This window comes from Epinephelus moara, chromosome 24, assembly GCF_006386435.1.
Source record: "Epinephelus moara isolate mb chromosome 24, YSFRI_EMoa_1.0, whole genome shotgun sequence".
Taxonomy (NCBI): domain Eukaryota; kingdom Metazoa; phylum Chordata; class Actinopteri; order Perciformes; family Serranidae; genus Epinephelus; species Epinephelus moara.
This window is the reverse complement of record NC_065529.1, coordinates 14,811,981-14,837,954: the sequence shown is the minus strand read 5'-3', so window position 1 is coordinate 14,837,954 and position 25,974 is coordinate 14,811,981. Positions and strand designations below refer to the sequence as shown.

At 41.4% G+C, this 25,974-nt stretch overlaps 1 protein-coding gene across 3 annotated transcripts in view; it reads left to right on the top strand.

The window, feature by feature from the left end:
- Positions 1 to 25,974, top strand: part of LOC126385721 (inositol 1,4,5-trisphosphate receptor type 1) — a 101,032-nt gene that overhangs the window by 72,303 nt on the left and 2,755 nt on the right. For all 3 annotated transcript variants that reach the window (XM_050037606.1, XM_050037605.1, XM_050037604.1), the window contains 11 exons: positions 468 to 611; positions 741 to 848; positions 1,001 to 1,193; positions 4,599 to 4,721; positions 8,501 to 8,676; positions 13,370 to 13,534; positions 14,311 to 14,500; positions 14,607 to 14,699; positions 17,131 to 17,270; positions 19,202 to 19,367; positions 25,448 to 25,608. In XM_050037606.1, the coding sequence (XP_049893563.1) occupies positions 468 to 611; positions 741 to 848; positions 1,001 to 1,193; positions 4,599 to 4,721; positions 8,501 to 8,676; positions 13,370 to 13,534; positions 14,311 to 14,500; positions 14,607 to 14,699; positions 17,131 to 17,270; positions 19,202 to 19,367; positions 25,448 to 25,608 (1,659 nt within the window). The remainder of the gene's footprint in view (positions 1 to 467; positions 612 to 740; positions 849 to 1,000; positions 1,194 to 4,598; positions 4,722 to 8,500; positions 8,677 to 13,369; positions 13,535 to 14,310; positions 14,501 to 14,606; positions 14,700 to 17,130; positions 17,271 to 19,201; positions 19,368 to 25,447; positions 25,609 to 25,974) is intronic.

The window sequence follows — 25,974 nt, the reverse complement described above, 5'->3', positions numbered from 1 at the left end:
TATATATATATATATATATATGTATATATATGTATATATATATGTAGTATACACACAAGCTATAATAGTTGTTATTCCATTTTTACTTTTGTTGGCTTTTGGACACAGAAATTGGATCAGTAAGCCTACTCTGTATTGGCCGAAATGCAAGTTCAGGTTTCAGAATCAGTCCTGGGAAGAAAAAATGGTATCAGAACATCTTTATCTCAGAANGTATATATATGTATATATATATGTAGTATACACACAAGCTATAATAGTTGTTATTCCATTTTTACTTTTGTTGGCTTTTGGACACAGAAATTGGATCAGTAAGCCTACTCTGTATTGGCCGAAATGCAAGTTCAGGTTTCAGAATCAGTCCTGGGAAGAAAAAATGGTATCAGAACATCTTTATCTCAGAAAAATAATATCCCATGTTGTCCTGTAAAAAGTGTAAAGTTGTGTATGTTTGTGTGTGTGTTCAGGTGGAGGTGATAAAGAAGGCCTATCTGCAGGGAGAGGTAGAGTTCGAGGACACAAAAGAGGAGGAGGATAACGGGGAAGAGGAGGAACACGATGCTGCTTCTCCCCGAAATGTCGGACACAATATCTACATCTTAGCTCACCAGGTGTGCCCTTCATCTATGAATCCCATGTTGACAATTCTATTATATATATATCTCCATTCATGCAGGAGTGTGATGACACACACGGTATCTATGTAATGTTGCTGACTGTTGACTGTGTCCTCCATACAGTTGGCACGTCATAATAAGGAGCTGTGCATGATGTTAAAGCCAGGAGGAGCCAGTGGGGAGGGAGATGAGGCCTTGGAGTTCTACGCCAAACACACAGCTCAGATAGAGGTCATAATACACCACCCTTGTTACTATCTGTTGCCCTCCTTAGTACAATTACACAAAACAATCATCAAGAAAACTAAATGTTCATTTCTTTGCAAATATACAATAGTGTGGACATGAAGAGGCCAATGCGACGTGTGTGTTCCTCTGTTCAGATTGTGCGCCAGGACCGCACCATGGAGGAGATCGTGTTTCCTGTGCCCAACATCTGCGAGTTCCTGACCACCGAGTCAAAGCTGCGAGTCTACTACACCACAGAGAGAGACGAGCAGGGCAGCAAGATCAACGACTTCTTTCTGAGAGCAGAGGATCTCTTTAATGAGATGAACTGGCAGAAGAAACTCAGAGGTGGGGGTCAAGTAGATGTTGCATGTGTAGTGAACACAATGGTGAAATACACATAAATAATATCTATGTGATACAGGACTACATGTACATGATTATTCCATTGAGTTTCATAAATCACTTGCATTAAGCTCTTGAAACTCTTCTTCTGTGGGTGATTGAAGCACAGGATTCTAGAGGTGTAATATCGCTTCAGTGCTCCTGCTAATATATTAGATACACATAATTGAATTAGCTATGTTCATTATTAATTAGTGTTAAAAACAGATTAATCAATAGTGATTGGATACCCATGACAAAACTCACCCCAGCATGACGTCTTCACATTGCTTCTTTAGTTTGACTGACAAAACTGAACCCAAAGATACCGAATGCGTAAGTGTTAAACAAAACCTCACACCTCCACACACTTGAGAAGGTGGACGCAAATGCATTTTTTCTTGATTAGTTATTCAAACTACTGGAATGTTATCGAAACTGTTGCTGATTCATTGTCTGTTCATCAGCTGATGGATCAGTCATCCAATTGTTTCAACACTGTTTGTAATGCTTCAGACAGGAGGTGCCACTGACAATGATCATGGTAGGAAACGACAACAGAATGACAAAGGTGGTGGAAGAAGTCTGTTCACACAGTTGGTGCAGCAGCACGGAGCAGCTTTATAATTTAGTGAGCTTGTTGGTTTATCATGACCACTTTATTTGCTCCATAAATGTGACTGTTTATTTCAACACTTATCTGATGCTAATCAGATTATAGTGTGCACAGTGTCACTGTCTTTTTTTCCAGAAATTATCTTGATGCTTCATCAAAGTGGACATGTACAACTTTTTATTTTATTTTATTTTTTTTGTTAAGATTTTTTTTTTTGGCTTTTTGGGCTTTAATTGATAGGACCGACTAGTGTGAAAGGGGGAGAGAGAGAGGGAGTGACATGCAGCAAAGGGCCACAGGCTGGAGCCGAACACGGGCCGCTGCGGCAACAGCCCTGTACATGGGGCGCCTGCTCTACCACTAAGTCACCGACGCCCCGACAAGTACAACTTTTGAAACCCCCACCCCACACCCATTCCACAGTCCGTCACCGTCTTTGTTAACTGGGAATGGCTACTTATAGCTACAAGGAAAAACCATAGACTATGTAAAAGTAATAGACGTAGCCACCACGATATCACTCATTCATTTGTGGACTTCCATTTTGAAACCTTGAGACTGCCATTTCAACTGTCGCAATCTTGGATTTTTGGAGCGAAATGTGACCATATTTGGGCAAAAGGGTGACGCTGTGGAAAAGCAAGGATTGTATCTGACTCTAAGGCTGTGGTGACGCCCTGACAGACAGCCTGTCACTTTAAGCAACCACACCCCTTAATAAATCAACTTTAAGCCTTAATAGAATGTCAACGGCTAAGTTATGTTAAAATTCACTTCCTGTACAGTTGTCATGAACGGGAAATTAGGTATAGAGCCCACAACCTTTTTTTATTTATTTATTTATTTATTTTTGTGCCAGGCTGCAAGATTGTACCCTGGCAACCTGTTGGCCAGCCGGGTTAGGATTTGCATGCGTTCGTGGGTACATGTTTCATCCCAAAACCAAAGACATGCCATTACAAAGACGTGGGTTAGATGAATCGGAAATTCCAAATAAACCATAGGTGCGAATTTGGTTGTGTGACAGACTGGCGACATATCCAGGGTGTTCCCCCACCTCTTGCCCAATGCATGCTGGGATAGACCTCAATCCCTGCAAGCCTGAACAGGATATAAGCGGGTATGGAAAATGGATGGAAGCATGTGTATCCCCAACTCGACAGCAGGGCTAACAATGTCCTCCTGTGTGTGCTTGTGTTATGTGTGTGCATGTTTCCACTGTCTAAAAGCAGACAGGGGCTTTCCACATTCTTTGAGCCGTGAAGCATTTGTACAGTAACCTTATGAATCACAACTGAGAGCATGCTTGCTCATGCACACAAACATACACACTCACAGACCCGCACCCACTCAGTCACATTTCTAATCCACGTACAAGACAGTGTACCCACACAAAGCCATATTTTGTCTGTCTTTCAGAGGAGGGGATGGACAGAGAAAAGTCCCTGCATCTGTTTCTCTTTTCCACTAACAGTAGAGGACAGAAACTATCAGGTTGTGTCAAAGGTCAAAGAGACATGTTTTAGAGTTTTGGCCTTTTGAACTTTTTATTTTCAGCATCCACATTTTAACTTACATTAGTAACAGTGTTGGCTGCTTTCAGTTTTGTGTACGTACTGTCCTCATATTGCTTTATGTAACACTATTGTCTTTATGATCAGGGGGATTTGAGCTAAATTGTGTTAAATTCTTACATTTTTTTTCTCAGATTCCCTCTACAGCTTGTTCACAGCTTGTTGGGCATGTGATAATCACTTTGGTGCTAAAACAATTAGTGGATTAAACAGCTATTCAACAGATATTTTGTTGAAAAAAATCTTTGTTCATAGATGTTTGGTTGAAGTTATTACTTTTTCATCATTGATTAAAAGTCTCAAATATTGGTTCTAGCTTCCTAAATGTGCTGCTTTTCTGTGTTCTATATCCTTTGAACTGAATATCTTTGACTTTTGAACTGTAGGTCAGAAAAAAAAGAGATTTGATGATCTTTCAGCAATTTTCACAATTGTCTTTCATTTTGTAGACAATATTTACTAAAATCATATCGTATGTCAGCAATTAAGTTACCAGGGATTATGTGGAAATGTTGCAGCTCAACTAATTTGAAGAAATTAAATGACAATTTGGTTAGACAATTAAACGGTTTTTTTCATATAGTTGGTAAGCCATAACTTAAACACAATATGTTGCAATTGAAATGGCGTAAAAAGTAGTTAGCAAGTGGGTAAAGGAGTCTAAACAGTAAGCTAAAAGTAATGTGTCAATGCTTAAAAAGTAGTTAAAAACAATGAATAAACAGTTAAAATAGTTACCTAACTTAAAGTAAGGAATAAATTGCTGAAAGATTTAACTAAAAGTAATGAGTATGCAATTGAAATAGTTACCCAAAAGTAATGGCTAAATGGTTAAACTAGCTAAATGACTTGCTTCTGTCACTAGTAGCACAAATGCAAACTTGACCAAACTAACCTAAACATAGACATTTTAACTGTATACAAAAAATATATTGCTACGATATTGTAAAATTTGTACGAAAAAAATACAGTGAATAGTGTTAAATAATATCCAGTTATTAGAAAAATAATCAAATAAAGACATTTGGAACTTGCTTGGAGGTGTTAATGAAGAGGTACCTGAGTTCATATGATGAGGGTTCGGGGGTATGTCTTAAAGAAAAGGGGGGGAACCACTGTTGTATGTGATTAGATTTGTAAAATATGCCTCATGTTTCACTGTGTCTTTTCCCTCTTCAGCCCAGCCAGTGCTGTACTGGTGCTCCAGAAACATGTCAGTGTGGAGTAACGTTTCCTTCAACCTGGCGGTGCTCATGAACCTGTTGGTCTGCTTTTTCTACCCCCTGGAGGGGATACATGCAGGTCAGTCATATATTAGAACACACGAGTGGGAAAAGAGGCTTTTTAAAAACCACACCCTGACCCTACTTTCACCCTACTCGTGATCTTACTGTGAAGTCTCACTTCATGTTTCCAGTGGCTTAATGATTTTGAATGAATTTTACGCTTTATGACATCAGCTTTGTCCCCGTTCTCGTTCATGCATGTGAGCGATTTGCAGTTCCTGTGGTGAATTCTTTCATGCATGTTGAGGTCGTATTGATGCAGCATGAAAGAGGCATATTTGTCTGCATTGCACTGTTCTTGCATTCAAACTTCTTTTGAAGCCAGGGTCAAGCAAAGGTTATGTGCTCAGTGATGCAAAACAGGAAGAACAGGGACTCACTGACATGTTGTTCTGATGCAAACAGCCTATTACATTTTAAAGCCTGCAGGGACATAGGACATTGAAAAAATGCTTAAAGAACAGATAGAGGGGATTTCCTACACTGATGGGCTATATTGAATTTGTTGCACTAATTTCTACAGCCAGCAATAAAGCCCCAATTTACAATAAAGGAAGAACAGGGATGTCACTTTCTGTTAATTTTGCCTTCGATAGCCCGACACTCATTAACCAGTAACTAACAGGTAAATTTTTAGGGGGGAAAATGCGCAATGCGGTAAAATACAAGAGTCCTTTCCTTTTAGTCCGCTGCTCCATTGACTCAGCGAACTTTAGTGCCCCATTTCAAAGCACTATCCATTTAGAGCTGGTGAAATTTGAATGTTTTGTGATGTAAATATCTTGCCTTTTATTGTATTTTCTGTTGGCTTTGCTGACAGACAGCTGGCTCTCCACGTCAACATGCGGAAACACAGTGCCCACTCCCCATCCTATGTTCTCCACTTGTTAACTAGCCTTGGCTGCGTTGCTCTGCACACCACCCGGGTCTAGTGGGAGCTAGCTAGCGGCACCACTCATTTGCAATTACCACTGGTAGCGCTGTCCAGGTGGCAGGACGGCGTTACTGCAGAAACATGGTGGCCAACCTCTTGTGTCCTCCCAGGTAGCCCTGGTGAGAAAGCAGCTTCATTTCAAGCCATGAAAACCCTTTAGCGTTGCTAACTAGCTATGTTAGCACCACTAGCTGTGCTGACACTGCTAAAGGTGCCAACAGAGCTAACAAAGCTAAAGCAGCTCAAAATCAAGCTGCTTACTCACCCATGCGACCTGAGGAAGACTAGAAAGTGTACAACATGTTTTCACAGGACGACATGTACAATACCTAACCTACAGAGTGACATGCTTAACTGGTTAAAAATATTCTCTGTGGTTAACCATTAACATCATCAAACAAGAAGCAAAAAAGCCCCAACTCATTACCATATTTTGTAACCTATTTTATGGTGTACCTAGCTGTATATAAACTGTAATATAAGAAACTATCTGGAGAGGCATGTGACATGATGCAGCCACCCACAGAGCTAGACTTTGAAAAGATGACTCTCAGTCCTTCTCCCGGGCCTCACCAGTGACCCACTGATCTCCTTTTAACACAATGTTCAGATCTGCTGACTTCTAATCACCTGACCAGGATTAGGAGCAGGACCTGAGAAGCCCTCTACCTTTGTTTAAGACTCTCTCTCACACACAGACTCGCACACACACACACACACACGCACACACACAGCCCTAACCCCAACCCATGTCCTCAAAGCCTGAGTTCATATTTGACTTTCAGTACTATGGAAACCACAAAAACACAGCAGCACCCTGTGTCATTTGATGTCCCATAAACAAAGCTTACACTGGCTCAGGTAGGGCAGAGTACACAAAGCACGCGTATCATGCGATCACAAAAAAGTCATACATCATGTTTTATACTTCAAACAAGGCAAACTGTTTAGCTGCCAAATCCTCCCTGGTGGTGTTTGTCTATCCTGTCAGTGGGTTCAGCTTTCCATCTGAATCTGTTCCATGCTACTTGAATTTATATGAACAGAAGTTTGCACATTCGAATGACCATTTCTATAAATAAAAAAACACTCAACGAGGAACAGAGAATATGAGAATAAGAATGCAAAGAAAAGACTATCAAATAATAAAGTTTTAACAACTACTGTCTCTTCACATATCATATCAGCTCTACATTTCAAATTGAACCCACAAACAAGTTTGCATGCATCTTTCTTTAAACAGTTGTTTTACACCTGTCAAATTACATGACTGAATGGAAAGTTATGCTAAGTTACAAAAAATGCTGTATTTTTTGTGAAATATAAAAATTGCATGTAGTGCTAACTGAGCAGAGCAATTAACACTGAATACAACAGTTCAATTATTCATACAATCGTAGTTTTAACTTTAGTTTTGATGGTCTTTATGTAAAAAAAACTGAGTGCACAACATGAGTCAGGTCTGACTGTTTTACTTTTCTACACTGGAACTCTTTCTGTGTGCAAGACATCATCACGTGAGTCTCCAGCATACCTTTGGCCTGCTTTAACAGGCACTTTTATGGCTTTGGGCCCCTGCCTCTCTCTCACACACACATACTCACACACTGTGCTTGTTCTCCCTCTGCTCTCCTCCTTCCTTTGCTTGGGGCTTTAGAATGAGGGTTATAAGAGCAAGAGATCTAGGTCAGTGTGTTCTGCCTGCATGCATGACTGACTGCCTTTTGACGAATAGCTTTGGTTAGCACCACACACCCAACGCCACACATGCTCACACGCAGACGGTGCATGCTTGCAGCCTCTCTCAACAGTTCATTTTACAGCTGTTTGCATACAGTCGTTCCGCCTGCATGTTAAACTAGAGTGCAAGGCAGCTACAGAGTTTGTGAGAGCACGTAAGCGCCCTTGTTTGAGTCTGCCACATCACTGGAGCTGTGTGTTGCTCCCCGCTCGTTTCCTCATGAATCTTTCAGCTGAGGTATTTTTAGAGATGGCTGTTATGTAAGTGGCACCTGTCATGTGATCTCCACAGGGACTGGGAGGGAGAGAAAACTAGAGGAAGGGAAGGAGGGAAGGAGGCAGAGATAGGCAAGGTGGGAGGAGAGGGAGTAGTGGAGGAAATGATCTGCAGTACTCCCCTTCTGCTTTCTCAACCACTACAACTCTGTTTTTTTTTTAATCCTTGCAGTTTTGCCCTATTTTCCTTTTCTTTGTCTTTCACCGTGTTCTCTTGATCTTTTTCTACCTTTCTAACATCAACGCATTCATCTATATTTCCTTTTCTATGTTCTCTGAGGTTGATCTGTGACTCATAAAGTGCTTACAAACATACACACTTGTTATCTCAGTGTTCTAATAAAGGGAGATCAGTAACAGAGGCAGGAGGTTGGGTATGGCCTTGATTTTGGGCTGGTCAAACCTGGTCGAGGGTTTTAGCCTGAGTGACACGTTGCCACATGAAACCCCTGACTAGGACACTAATCCTGGATTTACCCCGGGATCAAGGGAGGCATCAGGTAGGCTCTCGCCAAAGCTTAAAGCACACACACACACACATACACAAAAAAGTATGTCATATTCTTTGGGGTGTTATGTAACTGGCTCTCTTTGAGTTCAAAGTCTCACTAATGAAGGCCTGAGGCCTGCCTGAGAGGCAGAACTCAGCAGAAGCCTGTTAAAAATCTGTTGATCCACACAAGTCCTCTTTTAAGCTGCAAACTGCGCTGTCATCCTGCAACGTGGTACATTAATATTCCCTATATAGCAAATTCACTATGTAACAGAGTTGCTAAATACAGCAGTTTTAGCAAGTATCCTTCATAGCTTGCATGTGCATTAATACAAACATTTATCATCCGCAGGTATGCTGGATCCCCACCTGTCTGCGCTGCTGTGGATGGGAGTTTTGGCAACACTGGTCATTGTTATCATTATGCCCCAACCGCTGGGCATCCGTGCCCTCGTCATTATCACAATACTCCGTCTCATCTTCTCCGTTGGCCTGGAACCCACCCTGTTCCTTCTGGGTGCTTTCAATGTGAGTAGTCTTGCCTTAATGGGTCAGTTTACCCAAATTATTAGCGGTAGTATCCAGTCATGCAATAACTTTTGGTTTTAATCACACAGCTCTGAGATATCTGTCTCTAGAATTCATGTTGCCACCTCAATACAATGGAAGGGAATTAATTTTGTCGAGCTGAAACAATTAATTGATTAATCAGTAAGCCAATCCAAAGAAACTAAATGTGCTACTATATTTTGATAATTGATCAACCATTTTAGTCATTTTTCAAGCAAATATACCAAATATTCTTTGATTCCAGCTTCTCAAATGTAAAGATTTGGTGCTTAACTAGTTTATTTTATCATTGACAACTAAGTATTTTTGGATTGTTGGTGCAGGCAACCTGAAGATGTCAAAATGGGCTCTAAGAAATTGTGATGAGCCTTTTCTTGCATTTATCCCAACATTTCATGGACTCAACAATTCATTGAGTAAATCACCAGATTAATTGACAGTTATAAGAATTGTAAGTTACAGTCCTAGTCCTGGTTGTTTGTGTTGTTCATAACATTTAAATATTACACACAAAAAGACAACAGTAATTTTTTTTTCCAGAAACAATGTTCCTGGATACTCCAAAGACTTAGTTATGGACAGTTTTTATTGGAGCAGTTTTAGACAGAGGAGCTAGTCCATTTAAAAACTGCAGACAGTTTGTGAGCACCTCCGATGAAATTCATTTTCCTCCACTGTATTGGGGTAGAGACAGAAATCTGGAAAAATGAAGTCAGAACTATTTGCGTAGCTAGATTCCACAGAAGGCAAGTAAAATGTTTTTCCCCTATTTGGGGTGAACTGACCCTTTAAACATTTGTTTTCTCTTGTGTGCGTTTCTGTGGTTTGTTAGTAATTTTCCCCAGAGGATTGCTAAAAACATACCATTTCTATTTTCCCATTCACACGCACCGCTGTACTTTCATGTACTGAGAAACCTCCACCGCACTAGTTCCACTTCTCCTTTCAACTCTCACTCACACTCATGCCCACTTGGCAGGCCGATGCCCAGTCTGCCTGTGGTGTCGCTCCCTGGCCCTACAGCTCTCCTTGGCAGCGCCTGGCTGTGTTATGGGGTGTGAAGTGCGTCACTGGACCCTTGGGAGTGTGACACCACCCCTGCTCCCGCCAGAGATTTTCTAGATGTGCTCTTAAACACACACACACAAAATAAAATCTGGCAGACACCTTTATCCTCTCTCCCCTCAATTCCTTTCATGTACACAAGAAAACAAAATGCTATGACTACACCCTCTGTTCCCTGACGGAGAGGAATGAGGTGTAACACATATAGTATGGGATATCATGCCCAGTGTGACTTAACTGAAGTCACCTCTATTGGTCAAAGCGAAAGGCAGTGCAGTCTTGTGTAAAAGAAATACAGATGGCCATGGCAAAACGCTGAGCGCTTGGCGTCTCTCCATCAAAACCAACATGACAGGCGGATATAGCCACCAAATAGACCTTAATGGTGGAGAAGGAAAGACCCTTATTCTTGCTCCTGAAGGAACATCAAAACATCCACAATGGACCACTGAAATGGGAGTACATTGCGGACCTGACACTACTGCTTGAACACCCACCATTTATAGGCACATAGGCCTCTAGTGGATGATGCCCTCACACTTTGGATCATTGCCTCCACACTTGGGGGCAGACCTTTAGCTGTTATATTGAGCCTCTCAACAGGTAAGCATGCAGCCACCTCAATTCTGGATGCGTGTAAATCATCTCTCCTCCTGTTTGACAGAGGAGGTCCCTGTGGAGAGGGAGCACCCTATTCAGAGCATGCAGTATCATTTCCACCGGGAGGAAATGCATATAGTTGTGTGTTGGTTCATGGGCACGCTGGCACATCCATTTCCAGAGACGCACTGTTGTCCGTCGTTGAAAAGAACATGTGGCAATGGGTATTTGACCCAGAGGCAAGGAAGTCCACCACCGCCCTGGATGCACCAGTGGTTGCAACCTCCATTCTCTTACAAGAGGTCCCACCCTGGAAAGAAGGTCTTCCCGCAGGTTAAGGTGGCCTGGAACATGGGTGGCTGTAAGAGACAGAAAATTAACACTTAACCAAACAAACAGAGAGAAAGGCAGTTCCAACAGGGGAAGCAAACAGATGCCTCCCTGCTTGTTTATGTTGAAAACCACGGTTGTACAGTCTGTCCTGTTTAGAACATGCTGGCGTGTGAGAGCTCAACGAAAATGCTTTACTGCTAAGAAAGTCGGCAGTAGCTCCAGGTGGTCAGTGTGAAGTTCGCATTTTACCAAAGTAGCACACACAGGCGGTTAAAATGAATCAAGCGCTAAAGTGCTTGCATCTTAAATCACCTGAGCGACACTATAGCGATCATACTGTAGATGCCATCATGCCTGCTAGCTGTATAATTCTCTGGTAACACAGTTTGTGTCCCAGCTGAAGTTGAGCAAGGCAGCAGTAAAACACAGCCACTTTGCGTTCTGACAGATGTGCTCAGCTGAAAATTGTTGACTCTAGGTCAGTAAACTTTTTGAAAATTCACTGAAAAGCCCATTGCTTCGATGTGAATGTTACAGCTGCTCTGCTGCCTGCTCTCTTGAGCTTGTGATCAGAGTCTAATCGACTAGAGGGGAGCTAACGCTGCATTAACACATTTGAGGAAGGTGTGGGGAGCAAGTGACAGGCTGAATGGCAGCACTATTCTTGGGCTTTGCCTTTGAATTCAACACCTAGAAACTGCCTGTGGTTTGGGTGTACCGTTACATGAAAGTAAGTGTTTGTGAGACTGATTTTTGTATGCAGTCTCTGCCCAAACACACTCTCAGCAGACACCAGCTCATCTAAATAAACGACCTTATTTGAAATGTCGAAAAGAGTCAGGCATAGGTGTCTGCACGACTGCTGTAGATGCAATCCCTCTGCCCAGGAATAGGCCACGGCATAGTGGGACACGCAGAGAATGCAAGCTCTCTGAGAGGTCAGAATTTCAGTTTACAGAGTGCCACCAGACACATGACTCAATTTGTCTAGAGCATGGTGATGGAGCTCAGCCCATGGGCAGTACCCACCTGTGCTCAGTAAATCCTTTACAGCTAGGAAGCGCAGAACCTGCAGTGCTTGGATGTGAGGGCTGTGGGGCCTCCCACACAATGGTTATGAGACGGGGCCAAATAAACTGCCAGGGATGGGTCCATAGGTGGAGGATTTACCAAGCTACCCTTTTCCCATCTAGAATCCAGTACTGTCAATTTTCGGGCACTGTGATGCAGGTAGACAGCAGTTTGTTCTGTGACGAAGTTAATTCCGAGACCGTTGTCAGCTCAGGGGGGAAGGAAATATCCAGCGGACCGCGGCGGTTTCTGAGCTTTTGGAGAAGAGGGCCACTCTCTCTCAGCCGCGCAGAGGTACAGTGAGAGAAAGGATGTATCATCTTGGCCAACTGATGCAGTAGCATCGGTATACTGGCCTGACAATAAAGCCTTCTGTTCATCCTTCGATAAGCCATGCATGTCCAAGCCGATGGACCGCGGCTGGCTAGCGCACACAGAGGGCTCCGACTCAAACTCTGCTAACCCCTCAATGTACTCCACATGGTCAGCTCAGTTACGAGCAGGGAATTTGACCAAACACTACTTGCTGTCAGAATTAGATGAACTCAGAGAGGAGGGGGTCATGCCATACATCCGTTTTTCCCAACCCGTTTTCCACAAACATAACTTGTCTCTCCAGAGTTAAGCACCTGAGCTGGTGACAAACCACACCAGACTTGGGCTCAGTCAACGCTCTCCTGGCATGGACAATCCCCAGAGAGAGGGGACATGCCTCATGCTGGTCTTTGGAATGCATAGAGATGCTGCACCCTTAAGGGCAAGGGCAGACAGAAGACATCTATACCTTTTTTATGCCTGGTGTTCATTCTGAGACCTCACTGAGGGATGACTGTGGTGACAAATGTAGAAACACAGGTCATCTGCCTTAAAAGTGTGAATAGAGGTGTCATCAGTTAGTTCACATTAGGCATGATATTACATGCTACATGTGTTTTAAGGAGCGAATCAAGTGAAAGGGAACTGGGATATTTAGAGAAACCCAGGTTAATGCAGGAAATCAGAGAACATGTTACCATGGATTGCCATAACATGGTCACGCTATAATCTAGTTGACATGCAGGTGTTGTGTCATCTTATGTCTCCCTGACTGTAGTTCTCACAGTGTTTTCTTTGCAGAAATGTAAATTTTTCAAATAGCCCCTAATAGTGTCAGTTTCATTCTTAGTCAGACTTTAGATTTCATTACTAAACGAATGCACATCTGATGACCTTTCCTTTTGTCTTTATCATGCACATGCACTCTAGTAAAAAAAACCCTGTCTGAAACATGACCAAGAAGTCAGGCATGTATCCACAGAAGTCACGTTAACTGGGTTTTCTGTTAATCCCTTTCCCTTTTGTCTCACACTTTAAGAAATCCTTGCTGCAGAAAGCCAACGATATTCAAGTTACCAATGTTCATGTAAATACACTCATTGTGTCCTCGTTTATCCTAAGAAGCCACACCCACCATGTTACAACATTTTCTGTGTCGGCCCCAGAGCCCCCAGCCAAGGCCATGATGATTTTTCAATATTAAAATGATCAAAGGTTGATTATCCTGTATTCAAATTATTAAAGAGAGGTTGACTTTATCTTGCAGGTGTGCAATAAAATCATCTTCCTGATAAGTTTTGTGGGGAACCGAGGAACCTTCACATGGGGCTACAAAGCCATGGTGTTGGACTTTGAGTTCCTTTACCACCTTATGTACCTCATCATCTGCTCTCTGGGGGTGTTTGTCCATGTCTTTTTCTACAGTCTGCTGGTGAGAGAAATACACACACCCTGTGAACACACACATTGAAAGATTGATTCCTTATTGTGCTTTTCCGAGAAAATTTGTTGCCACAGTCTGTACAATAAGAAAAGTATGCTTGCAAACACACATACACAAACTTACTGGGACGGAATGAAAAGCAGCAGGTTTTGAATAAAAACATGTGTAAAATATTACATCTCTCTGAATGTAGCCTTAGCTTTCCTTCATGGTGCATTCAAGGACATACCCTACTTGCAAGCCAGATGTTGCCTTATTTGGTGCTGTAATGGTGTTTCTGTTGTTGTTTTTTCTTGTTGTTGGGGGTGTTAAGTGCCGTGTGCCTATGCCTCAGGCCTGCTTTATAATGTGTCAGACTGAATATCCCAGTATTCTGAGATGTTTTCCATTCAAACAGGCCCAAGCAGCTCCTCTGCAGATGCAGCGCAACATATTTCCATATTTCTTCAATAACAAGTTTCTGAAAACATATATAATTCATGTCAGACAGAGAAAACATTCAGCACAAGTGTAAAAGTATAAAAGCTACATGATACAATCTAATCCAACTCAACTATGAGTTTCTTCTCACTTGTGCGTTCTTGTGCAACCCTCATGTTCATGTTGCAACAAATACTGTTAACACTGTATATATAAGATGGCTGTATGTAACCTAAATTGGTGCACCAAGTGTTAAAAATTTCTGCCTTTTGAGTGGCATTAAGCCACTTTACAATCAATCAGTTGCCACCTGATATTTCCTAACATGTGCTTTACCTCTGTAGCTGTTCGACCTGGTATACAGGGAAGAGACACTGCTGAATGTAATCAAGAGTGTGACCCGCAACGGACGCTCTATCGTGCTCACCGCTGTCCTGGCTCTCATCTTGGTCTACCTGTTCTCCATTGTTGGCTACATTTTCTTCAAAGACGACTTCATCCTGGAGGTGGATCGTATCCCCAACACGACTCTGAGTGAGGACAGGCTCCTGTCGTTTATCATTTTTTACAAAAAGCCAGATTGTAGGTTTCCATTTGAAAAGAAAAGAAAATGTTTGCACTGTCTCCTCCTCCTTTCTAGAAAATGGAGCCAGTCTGGCCAGTGAGTTTGTGTCTGCAGGAATATGTCAGGGGGGCATGGATGAGAACTGCACCACAGAAGCCCCGCAGGAAGGTAATGTATGCTGCAAAACTGGGTTTTAAATTGGTTTAGCTTGAGAAATGTGTTTTTAGCTAAAGATTTAAAACAATAAGCCTATTGTTTGCACACACGACATCTATTGCATGTCTGCCATGCTGAGAGACAGATCCCTCCACAGCTCTTCCTGAGGTTTCTTCCATTTTTTCCCCATTAAATGTGTTTGAGTCTAGGGGCTAAAGTTGGGTAATGTTCGCATTTGAACCAATACTAGTATATGGACTTTGGTACTGGTACCAAATGGTACCTTTTTTTAGGACTTAACTCTCTCTTTAAATAACAAAATTTATACAGAACTTTGCTGATTTATTACCTGAAGATGTTGATGAAATTGTTGATGCTTCACGTAAAGTCTCATCGTCCATGAAAGGGATGAAAGTCTTCGGCACTGCCTGTAGGTGTGCAAATGTTAGCTGTGAGGGACTTAGCTTTCAGACTGTCGGACACGGCACACTCATCAGCGTTTAGATGTATTTTTTGACCAGGTACTCTTTGAGAAATAAAAAAATTCACAAATATTGTTGCAAGCGTTGTCTGCGTCACGTTTTGAAAAGTGTAACCACACTCGCAAATGATTTTGGCTAACCATTAGCCTGTGACTTTAACAAGTAGCAGGGGTGATGTAGTCTCTCGTTCTCTCTTTCTTTCTAAACTCTAAGTTACTTTCTCACCCAGATGCACTCTCAGAGATGGAAATTTACCATCAATTGATTTAAAGCGAATCATAACTTGGTAGAACTGATGTAATTTATTTGGTCTCGTGCCCTACTAAGGACAAAGGGTGTCTTCTGCTGTACAGAATGTAAAAGCCATGGAGGCAAGTTTGTATTTTGTGACATTCTGCGGTATAGGTAAAATTAACTTGTCTTCCTGTGTGGATTTCTTGTCCTGAATTAAACCTATTAAAATGTGGTAACAACAAGCTCAGTTTATAATGTGGTTAATTTCAGTCGCAAGCTTAAAAAAGCCAGGGGTCAGAGTGTCTAGACTAGCCTGACAATGCTAGCCATCATATTTGAAAACAACCAAGAGATTCATGTAGGAAAAGGTTGATAGTGATATCTAAGAGAAGTGTAGAATTGACTCTACTATTGTAGAGTCGACTTGAAACACGGGGAAATCATACTTGGCCTTGTTGGGCCACAACAAGTGAAAACTGTGGGATGTTTTTGGACTGTTTCCATTTGTTCTGCAGCTTCACACCAACTCACACTCTAATTCATGTGACTCTGTCAACTGTCACATAACTGACAAGTTCACATGAGACCCTTACCGGCCCTCATGTGACATCAGTTAATCCAGTTAAAACAGAACAGTGTCAGTTTCATTCCCTCAGCCATCAGACCGGACATAAAAACTATCAAATCATGTGGCCCATAATAAACACAGTTAGCAGGAGGATCATAATGTCCGCCATATGACTGGGTCAGAGGTCATTTTACAATGACCCACAAACTTTATCTAACGGAATAATATTTTAGAAATGTTGATCTTTGTCTCTGTCTGGGTTAAAAACAATCTCAAAACCAAGTGGTTATCACATTCCATCGAAACAAAAACACTTTTGCTTTGACTAACCGCCTTCACACTGTGAGCCAAAGCATGTAAACAAAACAGTTTCAACAGATATCACGTTCTGCAACTAAGCCAAGGATATTTGAGTTCATAAATAAGTACATAAATGTATATTTATAATCACAGAAAATATTAAAAAACAGGCTCATACTTCTCTTGGATTTGCTGTCAAAAATAATTTGAATGAATACTGTATATAAATGTTATCAGCATAATATAATCATATCAAATACCATAACATACTCAGTGTATCATGAATATGGCTTTAGATGCTTAGAAAATTTAAGGGAAACTAAAATGTAATGGAGTGCATCACACTGTCTCATATGCAATGTATTAAATCCTCATAATATCTGAATTAAAGTGACATTAGTGTTACTGTGCAGTGATTCAAAACAATTATTCTACAACCTTAAATGAAAATAATTATATAATGCCGTATATTGTACCATTCCCCCCTTTGATGTTACTTTTCCTCAAGCAATGAGTCTTTGAAGAGGGGCTGTAGTGAGCGGGTCATGTTAACATGACATGTAAAATAAAACTAATAATTATTAGTTTTATTTTACATGTTAATGTCCCTGCATAATCTTGTTGATACATAGGTTAGTTTAATAGTTATTATGAGCCACAATTTTATGTTACATAAACCAAAAAGTATTAACAGTTTATAAAGAATTACAGTGTGAATGACGTTCTCTGGTGCCGCAGTGTAGTTTATGAAGGCCTGTAAACAAATACACACCTGCTAACGATAAATAAATTGCCCTTTTTACAGCCTTTTACAGCCTCTTAAATGTTTAGATTACAGCTTTCCATTCTGCTTCCCCAGATTTTGGGAATGACAATGAGGAGGACAGCGACATGGAGCGGACATGCGACTCTCTACTTATGTGTATCGTCACTGTGCTGAGTCACGGCTTGAGGAGTGGAGGGGGTGTAGGGGATGTGCTCCGCAAGCCTTCCAAAGAGGTACATGCAACTATGATTAGGCCCCTGACAATACTGTGAGTGTGCGTGCATGTGTTTGTGTGTGCGTGTGTGTGTGTGTGTGTGTGTGTGTGTGTGTGTTTAGGCTGAGAGGGTGTAGTAGCACCCGCAGCTGCAGCGTGGGTCATGTGAGCTGGCTGCAAGCCCATCATACGCGGAGCTTGTTTTTAAAAGCCATGAAGTTTCACAATGTTTCCTTACAGCTGCATTGTCACCACCTTGTATGAGAATTAAATTTCAAAACAGATTTCCACCGAATTCAGGCGCAACCACTAATGATGTCAAAAGAGGATGTGAATATGTGTCTCACGTATTCACAATGCAATGCAGCTCAGGCCAGAAAGTCTCTGTTGGCTGTAGAAGGTAAATTACTGCAGCAAAATAGCAGTCAGTCATATAATCACACAGGTGGTGGAGTGGCTCAGAACTTTGTTGCTTCAGAACAAACTTGGCATAAATATGTGTGATTGTGTGACTGCATTGGGCTGGTGGCTGTTATTTTAAAGGTACAATGTGTAATCCATGGTCACATGCTCCAAAGAAAGAGGGGGCAGCATTTCCTCAGTCTACAACAGGGTCCATACAATCTAAATTTACTGTCATCAGTTATCACAAAAATAGCTGCTAGCTAACAGCAGGGCCAGAATAAGCAATATTATGCTGACACTGAGAATTGCTTGAAATAACAATGCGATCTTATAATCTTCACATTAGCTTGCTTTAGAAAACACATAGTAGCAAGAAAACAGCTACATCAAAACTATATATCAACACCATTTGGAATATTTTTCAGTCCAGTTTGTGTTGTCATTAGTTGCACTGATGATACATTCAACACATAGCCAATGTTAGATGTAACTTGCAAGCCTAAAAGAAAGGTTGTAAGTCCAGCATTAGACCTTATCTTTTACTCATGGAAAGCCAAGCCAATCTCAAAACTTCTCTTCTTTGCTGGCAAATGGTGTGTTAATGTGCCACTAACCGGGGGCTGTAGCTCTACTTCTTCATCCTCTCTTGTTGGACTGGACGCTTCAGTGACCCACTATCACCTCTCCAGGTGCAAGTTGTATTACAAGACAGGAAGGGCTGGGAAAACTGGTCAGCATGCTAATTTCAGTAGATAGCTCTGCACCTGATGCTGCCTTCAAATGGAACTCATGAGCTTGTGGTTACAACATGGGAAGCTGTGTATATGATATGCTGTGTGTTGAAGTGGTAAAGTCATTAGAGCACTGCTGTTAGGCAACAGCAACATCGACAATACTGGTGGCATCTAGAAGATACCAAGGCTAACAATTTAGCAAGCTAGTGAGCAGGTCACTTTATACACTTTATACACAACAAAAATTCTGTCCATTTCTTACATATTGCACCTTTACAGAGGATTAACTAAAAATGGAAAAAGAGTGAATGAAACTGTCCAATGCACTTAAAGCACAGTATGCAGGCGCTGAAGTCCGTTGTAGCTCTACTGGCCAATGATGTCATATAAACATTTCTCTTTTTCTAGGACCCTTTTAAACAGTGTCCTACCTAGACAGAAACAGGCTGTATGAGATTGACCGGCTTTCTGCCGTCTCTGTTACTGTAGCATCTGGCAGGTTGCACCTGTGGTCTTGTGTTTCCATCAACATCTCTGATGATGAAGGTTAACCTCGTTTTCAATTCACAACATAATCCCCAACATATGTTTTTGTAAAAAGCTGCCCTTTGGGTCATACATTTGAATGGGACCATCTTTCCACATTTGATACTGAACAGCCTCTTTTTAAATTTACTCTTAATGGCAATCTGTAGTCAAAATAAAGTTAATAATTTACCTGTAATTGTTATTTTCTACTCACTACCTCTGAACACTTCCTGTACAGAGGTCACTGCTTTAGATTTAACCCCGATTCCTGTTTCTTTTCCAGGAGCCGCTGTTTGCAGCCAGAGTGATATACGACCTGCTGTTCTTCTTCATGGTCATCATCATTGTGCTCAACCTCATCTTTGGTGTCATCATTGACACCTTTGCTGACCTGAGGAGTGAAAAACAGAAGAAAGAAGAAGTCCTAAAGACTACCTGCTTCATCTGCGGTGAGGCTGCTTAGCTAATCTGTTAATAGAGTGTGTCAGGGCTGACGTCAAAACCCGGAAGTTTAGCATCGCGCTGGTTCCCGGAAGAGAAAGTTAATGTGATTTTTGCATTGCGTTTTGGATTATGTCAGAAAATGAGCTCTGTGGCTAACACAAGTTTATGATACTTACAGGTTTTGTTCAGCGAGATAATCTTCACATATGAACACCTTTCATACCGCATTTGAAGCTTAAATGCGATCGCCAGAAGTAAAAAGCTAACGTTAGGCTTTAACGGACTACATGACTACTCCACGGTCGCATGACTCTTGACGTCACCGCCACTAAGCTTTCAACTGATTTCGGCCGCTTTATTTTAAAAACATTGTATAATGGGGAAATCGGACTGTTTAAGCTAAATAAGAAGCTGTAATGGCGGACTGCCAGCACTCTCGCCTGTTCGGGGGTGATGACGTTTAATGTCCCCGACAGGGTTTGTAGTCGTATTGAGCAACTTGTTAGCAACCGCCTTTTTTACGACACGTAAAAGCTTCAAAATTCACAAGTAGGGTATTTACTGACGTGTTTTATGTCGTAGAACAAAACCTGAAACTCGCTTAAGCTTTTGTTAACCACAGACCTTATTTGAGGCATTTTACCAAAATCCCATTCAGAAAACGTATTGACTTTTAGAGGAGAGAACCGGAAGTGCTAAAAGTGCTAACGGAGTTCTGGGTTTACTGGCACACTCTATAGATAAGCTGTAGGCTCCCTAATTTTTTGTGTCGGTCTCATCAGGTGACCAGTGCTTAGATTATTAGTTTAATCAATTAGTCAGTCAGCAGTAAATTTATTACATTTTTATATACTATTAAGTTTTAAGGAAAGAAAAATGGGTAATGTATGTTCCAACCATAACCTGTATAAACATAATGGACCTAGCCACTGTGACATCACCAGGTCCCATGGAAGTGTGACAGGCTTTGAAGCCAATTTTCAAAGAAGCCAAACAGTGGAATTAAAGCAGGTGGTCATGTGATGCCATTGGGCCCATAAGACTTTCCACTAAGACTTACATTTGTGAAAGAGTTGTCTGGATATGCAATTATTGGCTATGCAAAATGATTTATCTCACTATCGGGATTTGATCCATTCAATCCGATAACATTTCAAAAGTCTAAAAGAGCCAGACGATTGAATCATTTTATCCCCATTCAACTTAGCGGACAGCTAAACCAAAAGTTGGCCACATGGCTTCAAAGGTCTGTTGCTGTATGGGCCCAATGGTGCAGATGATTGGGTAATTTCATACTGCAGAAATCAAGCTTTTTTGGCTTCTTGCGCCACTTTCATAGGAACAAACAGGGCCCTGCCTCAAATCCCATTTCCAGTTCTCTTTACTCATCCATGGCTGGTTTGTGAACTCCCATTTTGAAGCCTCAAGTTTTGCATTTTGGCCATCGCCATTTTTGGAGCCAGAGGTAATCCGAGGTAACCTTATTTAGAAAATTTAAATGGAAGAGTTATATAAAAATTCACCGACAGTTGTCAAGAAAGGCGAAATTAACTGTACAGACCAAAACTGTTTTTTGTACCAGGCTGTAAAGTTACTTCAAAGAACTGCAGTTTTTAACACTCCTACTTTGGCTTCATTTTTCAGCTCTGGAGGTTGCTGCTTGGTTCCAACTCAAAAAAATGTTATCGTTGTTTAGACAAACTCAGCAATTGGAAGACAACACTTTGAGCTGTTGGAAATAGCAGTGAAAATTTGTCTTTATTTTTTAACGCCATATTGGCTAAGTTAATTGAAAAATAATCGATGCTAATTGCCTCTGCCAAGGAGGTTTTGTTTTTGGTTCAGTTTGTTTGTCTGTTAGCAGGACGTTGGAAAAACTACTGACCCAATTTTCATGAAACTTGATGAAAGGGTGAAGCATGGGCAAAGGAGGAAGTTCCTCCTTTGAAAAATCAGGTCTGCTACAAAAATGTATGGGTTCCAAGGAACCTATACATTTTTGGAGCAGACCTGATTTTTCACATTGGTTAATATTGCAAGATAGAGCATTTGGCCTTGGTGGAGGTCTGCGCTCTCCGACCACCAATATTTAGTTGCAGCACTGAAGTCGAGTACACTGCATGTTACCTCAGACACACTGGTTATGTATCTCTTCAAGCTTTTATCTTCTTTGGCACAGCTCTCTCTGCCAAGCATTCAGCAGCTTGCGCTGAAATATCTTCCTAATGATATTGACATGGGAATCAAACCTCTAACATTCAAGTGCCAGGATTACTTCTCTAATCATCAGAGCACCCTTCCAGCCTGGTGGGTGCTTTCCTCTGTTGTTGGAAGGGGGTGTTTCAAAGCCTGTGCGTCAATAGTACTCTTCCACAATCCAGCTCGTGTCCCTCAGTTAATTCCCTAATTCCCCTCTCAGGACGTCTGATATCTTTGTGTTTTTTGTGGTTTCTGGTAAGCACGTCTGTTAAAGTGCATGTCATTTGTTGCAGTCCCCCCTCCTCCCTTCCTCCCCCCTTTTCACTTAGCTGTCGTTCCAAAGAAGGCTGAGTCATGAGCGCTTCCTGCCACTGCTCTGCTCGCCTCCATAATTCATGTCTGTCTCACACACGCACACACATTTTCTCCCACTCACTCACTCGCACACACTCACACGCACAAACTTAATTTTCACACCATATGTTTTTTGTGCGACTTCACTGATTACCCATACTCTTGAGCCTCTGCGTAGCCTCATCTGCATTTCCTTATATGTACATTACATGCGTTAGTGCCTAAAAAAAGTACAGCCACCTGAGTGTGTGTGCAGCCGTACTGTGCATGTGTGTGTGTGTGTGTGAGCCCAGCAGAACATGCTGTATGTGAGCATGTGTGTGCGTGCGTATGTTGGGTCAGGCGGTCGGGACAAGTGCTAAGCATATGGAACGAGAACAGTATTATGTCACCCAGCCAGCCATCAGCTCTGACTCACTCATGTTAAAGAAGGCCAGGCCACAGGGGGAGCTGCTGTCTCTATGGTTTCCAGGAGAACCACAAGGGAACAGGAGATGCAGAGATTAGGAGCCGACCTCTGCGGGCTTAAGTGGCTCTCTGTCCTCCAGCTCAGTTTTATAAGCCGTCGATTGTTCTCTCAATCTTGTATTGATTATTAGGTCTTTGGGTCTGTAGCCAGTGATTTATTCATGTCCAGGACATCTGTGCAGGTTTGATTTTACCTGTAGCTAAAATCATTTCTGCCCAAGGAATTAGACTCAACCTCACTCTGCATCTTGTATAGAAAAAAGGGAAAAAGGAACTAAATCTTAAGGTCCTCTCAAGAGCACTGTTTGGATGTTGTTATCTTGTTTGATTACAAATTTAAATCTAATTACTGAACTTGTCATCCTGTGTTAACATTAATGAGAAATGCTTAAGACACCAGCTGGTTCAGTTTTTATTATTTTGGTGTCCTATAGCATCAGTCTAAATATAGAAACAGCCCCTTCTTGTTTAAATCATGCAGCAACCTCCTGGGCTTAAAAATGAAGCCAACACGGAAGTGCCGAAAACTGTACTTCTTCCAGAAGCCAATCCCCATAGAGACCAATGTTAAAATGCCCAGCTCTACAGCAGAAACAAACATGTTTACAGCCTTGTACAAAAAACAGTTTTGTTCTCTATAACTAATTTTAACACTCATGACAGTTGTAAGAGGGTGAATTTTTATATAACTCATCCATTTACATTTTTTAAGGCTTAAAGTTGCACATAAGTAAGGGTGGGGCTGCTTGAGTGACAGGCTGTCTGAGAGGCGTCACTGCAATCTCTGAGCCAGATCCAGTCCTCGCTTCTCCATAGCTCCACCCTCTCGGCTCCAAAAACCCGAGAGGGCGACAGCCGAAATGCCAAACTCGAGGCTTCAAAATGGGAGTCCAGAAACCAGCGGGTGACATCATGGTAGCAGCATCTATTATCTTATACAGTCTATGGTTTAAATGTAGCCCTCAAGGTTTTTTTTAATCCTGGCTCCAAGACCGAAATTTGTAATAATGTGTTGCTCTAATCCACATGACAAGTCGACTGATTTTGTAGGTTAGCATAATATGCATGAATCAAACTGATTGTAGTCTGTTTTATAGCACTACCCTAATAATAGTGCACTATCCTTTCCATAGTAGCATATATAATAGCATATCTGTGTTCTCTTTGGATTGTGACAAAAACTCTGCTCTTAAGTTTCTAAACTATAATGTTGCGCCATACCTAGCATTTATTCTGCTTGTCAAATCCACCTGGGAAAAAAAATCCCCAAATCAAATGACCGTCTGCCATGCACTGCAAAACAAATGATGTGTTGTTTCATTTCTTAAGAACACACTAGCTCAGCTCATCTGACAGCTTGTCATGGTGATGTTTAATTTTCCAGAGCTTTAACCTATAATTTAGTGCGGATGAACTGGTTTTTGTATGAACCCTGCTTTATAGTTGTTATGCTTCTGTACTCTGCTATTTGGTACCGATACTGTTTTGTCTGCTTGTCTTCTTTTCTTAACGTCCATCCTGCCCACTCTGGAGAAACAATATCTCAGGAACGCTTAAACAGAATTTCTTCAAATTTGGCACAAACATCCATTGATGAACAAATTAGATTTTGGTGGTTAAACGTCAAGGTGACTGTGACCTCACAAGTAATTTTCTTTTCTTGTCATAGCTCAAGAATTAATACACTAATTATGACAAAATTTCACACAAATGTGGGATAATAGGATAAAATGGTGAAGTGATGACATTTTAGATCCACAAGTTCAAAGGTCAACTTCACTGTGACATCATAATGTTCTACCAAAACCCTTTTGTGGCCAAATACTCAATGCCATAACCCGGGAACAGAAGGGGAGACATTTGGTAAGACACTGAATTGGTGACACTAATTATCAAACTGTGTGGTTGCATAGATCTTCTGAGTTGCTGGGTTGTATACATGTTTGTAGCTTCTATGCAGAAGAATCCGCTTTATTGGCCAAGCATGTGAACACTAGGAATTTGACTTATGAACTTTTATTTAATTCCTTCAAAGTCTTTACTATATATTTAATATTACTAATATTTACATCCATGTCTGGACAGACATGGATGTAAGCTGCAACTCATTGGTGGAGGCATACAACCACGAGGCAGTAATTCTAATTTGATATATATTTGCTCAATACTGAGTGAAAGAATATCATGCTTCCAATCAATATTACAGGATAAGTTAGTTTAGTGACTCATTTTGCTGTGATCTATTATATATGTAATTTGGTCTCCCATCTCTCTTGGAAAACAGACAATAACATCAATGAGTCCTCCTGAATACAGACGGTTAACTTTCAATTTTCTTGTCACCTTACCACTTTGTATGCCTCAGCGCCAGCGATAGCCATGGCTGGAGGCATTATGTTTTGGGTATGTTTTTGGACTATGGACAGACAGACATCTGTTTGTCCTATTCTCATGAATGCAATATGTCAAGAACACCTTAAAGGGAATTTCTTCAAATTTGGCACAAACGTCCACTTGGACTGATTACAATGAACTGAGTAGATTCAGGTGGTATCTGTGACCTCATTTATCTTGTTCTTGTGAAAACAATAACTTAAGAATACATTTTATATCCAAACAGTCAAAGAAAAGAGGAGATATTTGGTCAAACTGAACTGATGACACTAATCTTGGGTGTCCACCTTAAAACTGTGCTGCTTGTATAGACTGTCTGTGCTGCGGGGTTGAAGGTGTGTGTGAAGCATCTATGTTTCAGAATGTATAGCTTCTTTGCAGCAACATCCATATTTGAAGCATTGTTCTCTGTCATGGCTATGTACGAGTCTGGACAGACATGGATGTTACTTGTAATTACAATGTCACTGGTTCACAGAGGCATACAACCATGAGGCCGTAATTCTGGTTCTATTCATTTATTCCTACAAAGTGGCAGGTTCCCTTCCCCAGCGTCATTGCAGAACAGAAACTGGAAACCGAGTAGAGGCCAGTTTCTGTTTTTTTTTTCCCCCTTAAACGTGATGTAACTTTGGGCCATAAATATTGTGTGTTACTGCCTCTTCCACAGGCCTGGAGCGGGACAAGTTTGACAACAAGACAGTGACTTTTGAGGAGCACATCAAAGAGGAGCACAACATGTGGCACTACCTGTTCTTTATTGTGCTGGTAAAAGTCAAAGACTCCACAGAATACACAGGCCCCGAGAGCTATGTGGCTGAGATGATCAAGGTAAATAAAGACCACAGACACACCCTTAAAAACACAAATCCACCTTCTCAGTGCAGGCTGACTGTTTTTCTTGTTAATGATTTACACTTAAAATTTGTGCATGCTGTCCTGGAGTAGATTATCTGCAGCAATCCTGAATGGAAGAGCAGTAAGATGGGCGTTTACCTTTTGTCACGTTTTTGGTACAGTAGCTATGATTGAGTAGACTCTATGAGGTTATGCTACAGAGTCAGACGTGTAAACATGTACAGGCTCGTCTCACACACCTTAATACAGTAATGTGTTCCTCTTTTCTAATCTCAACTGACAGACATGCCGGTCATGCACATTTAATGATACAAACAGACTCATGCAGACAAACAGGAA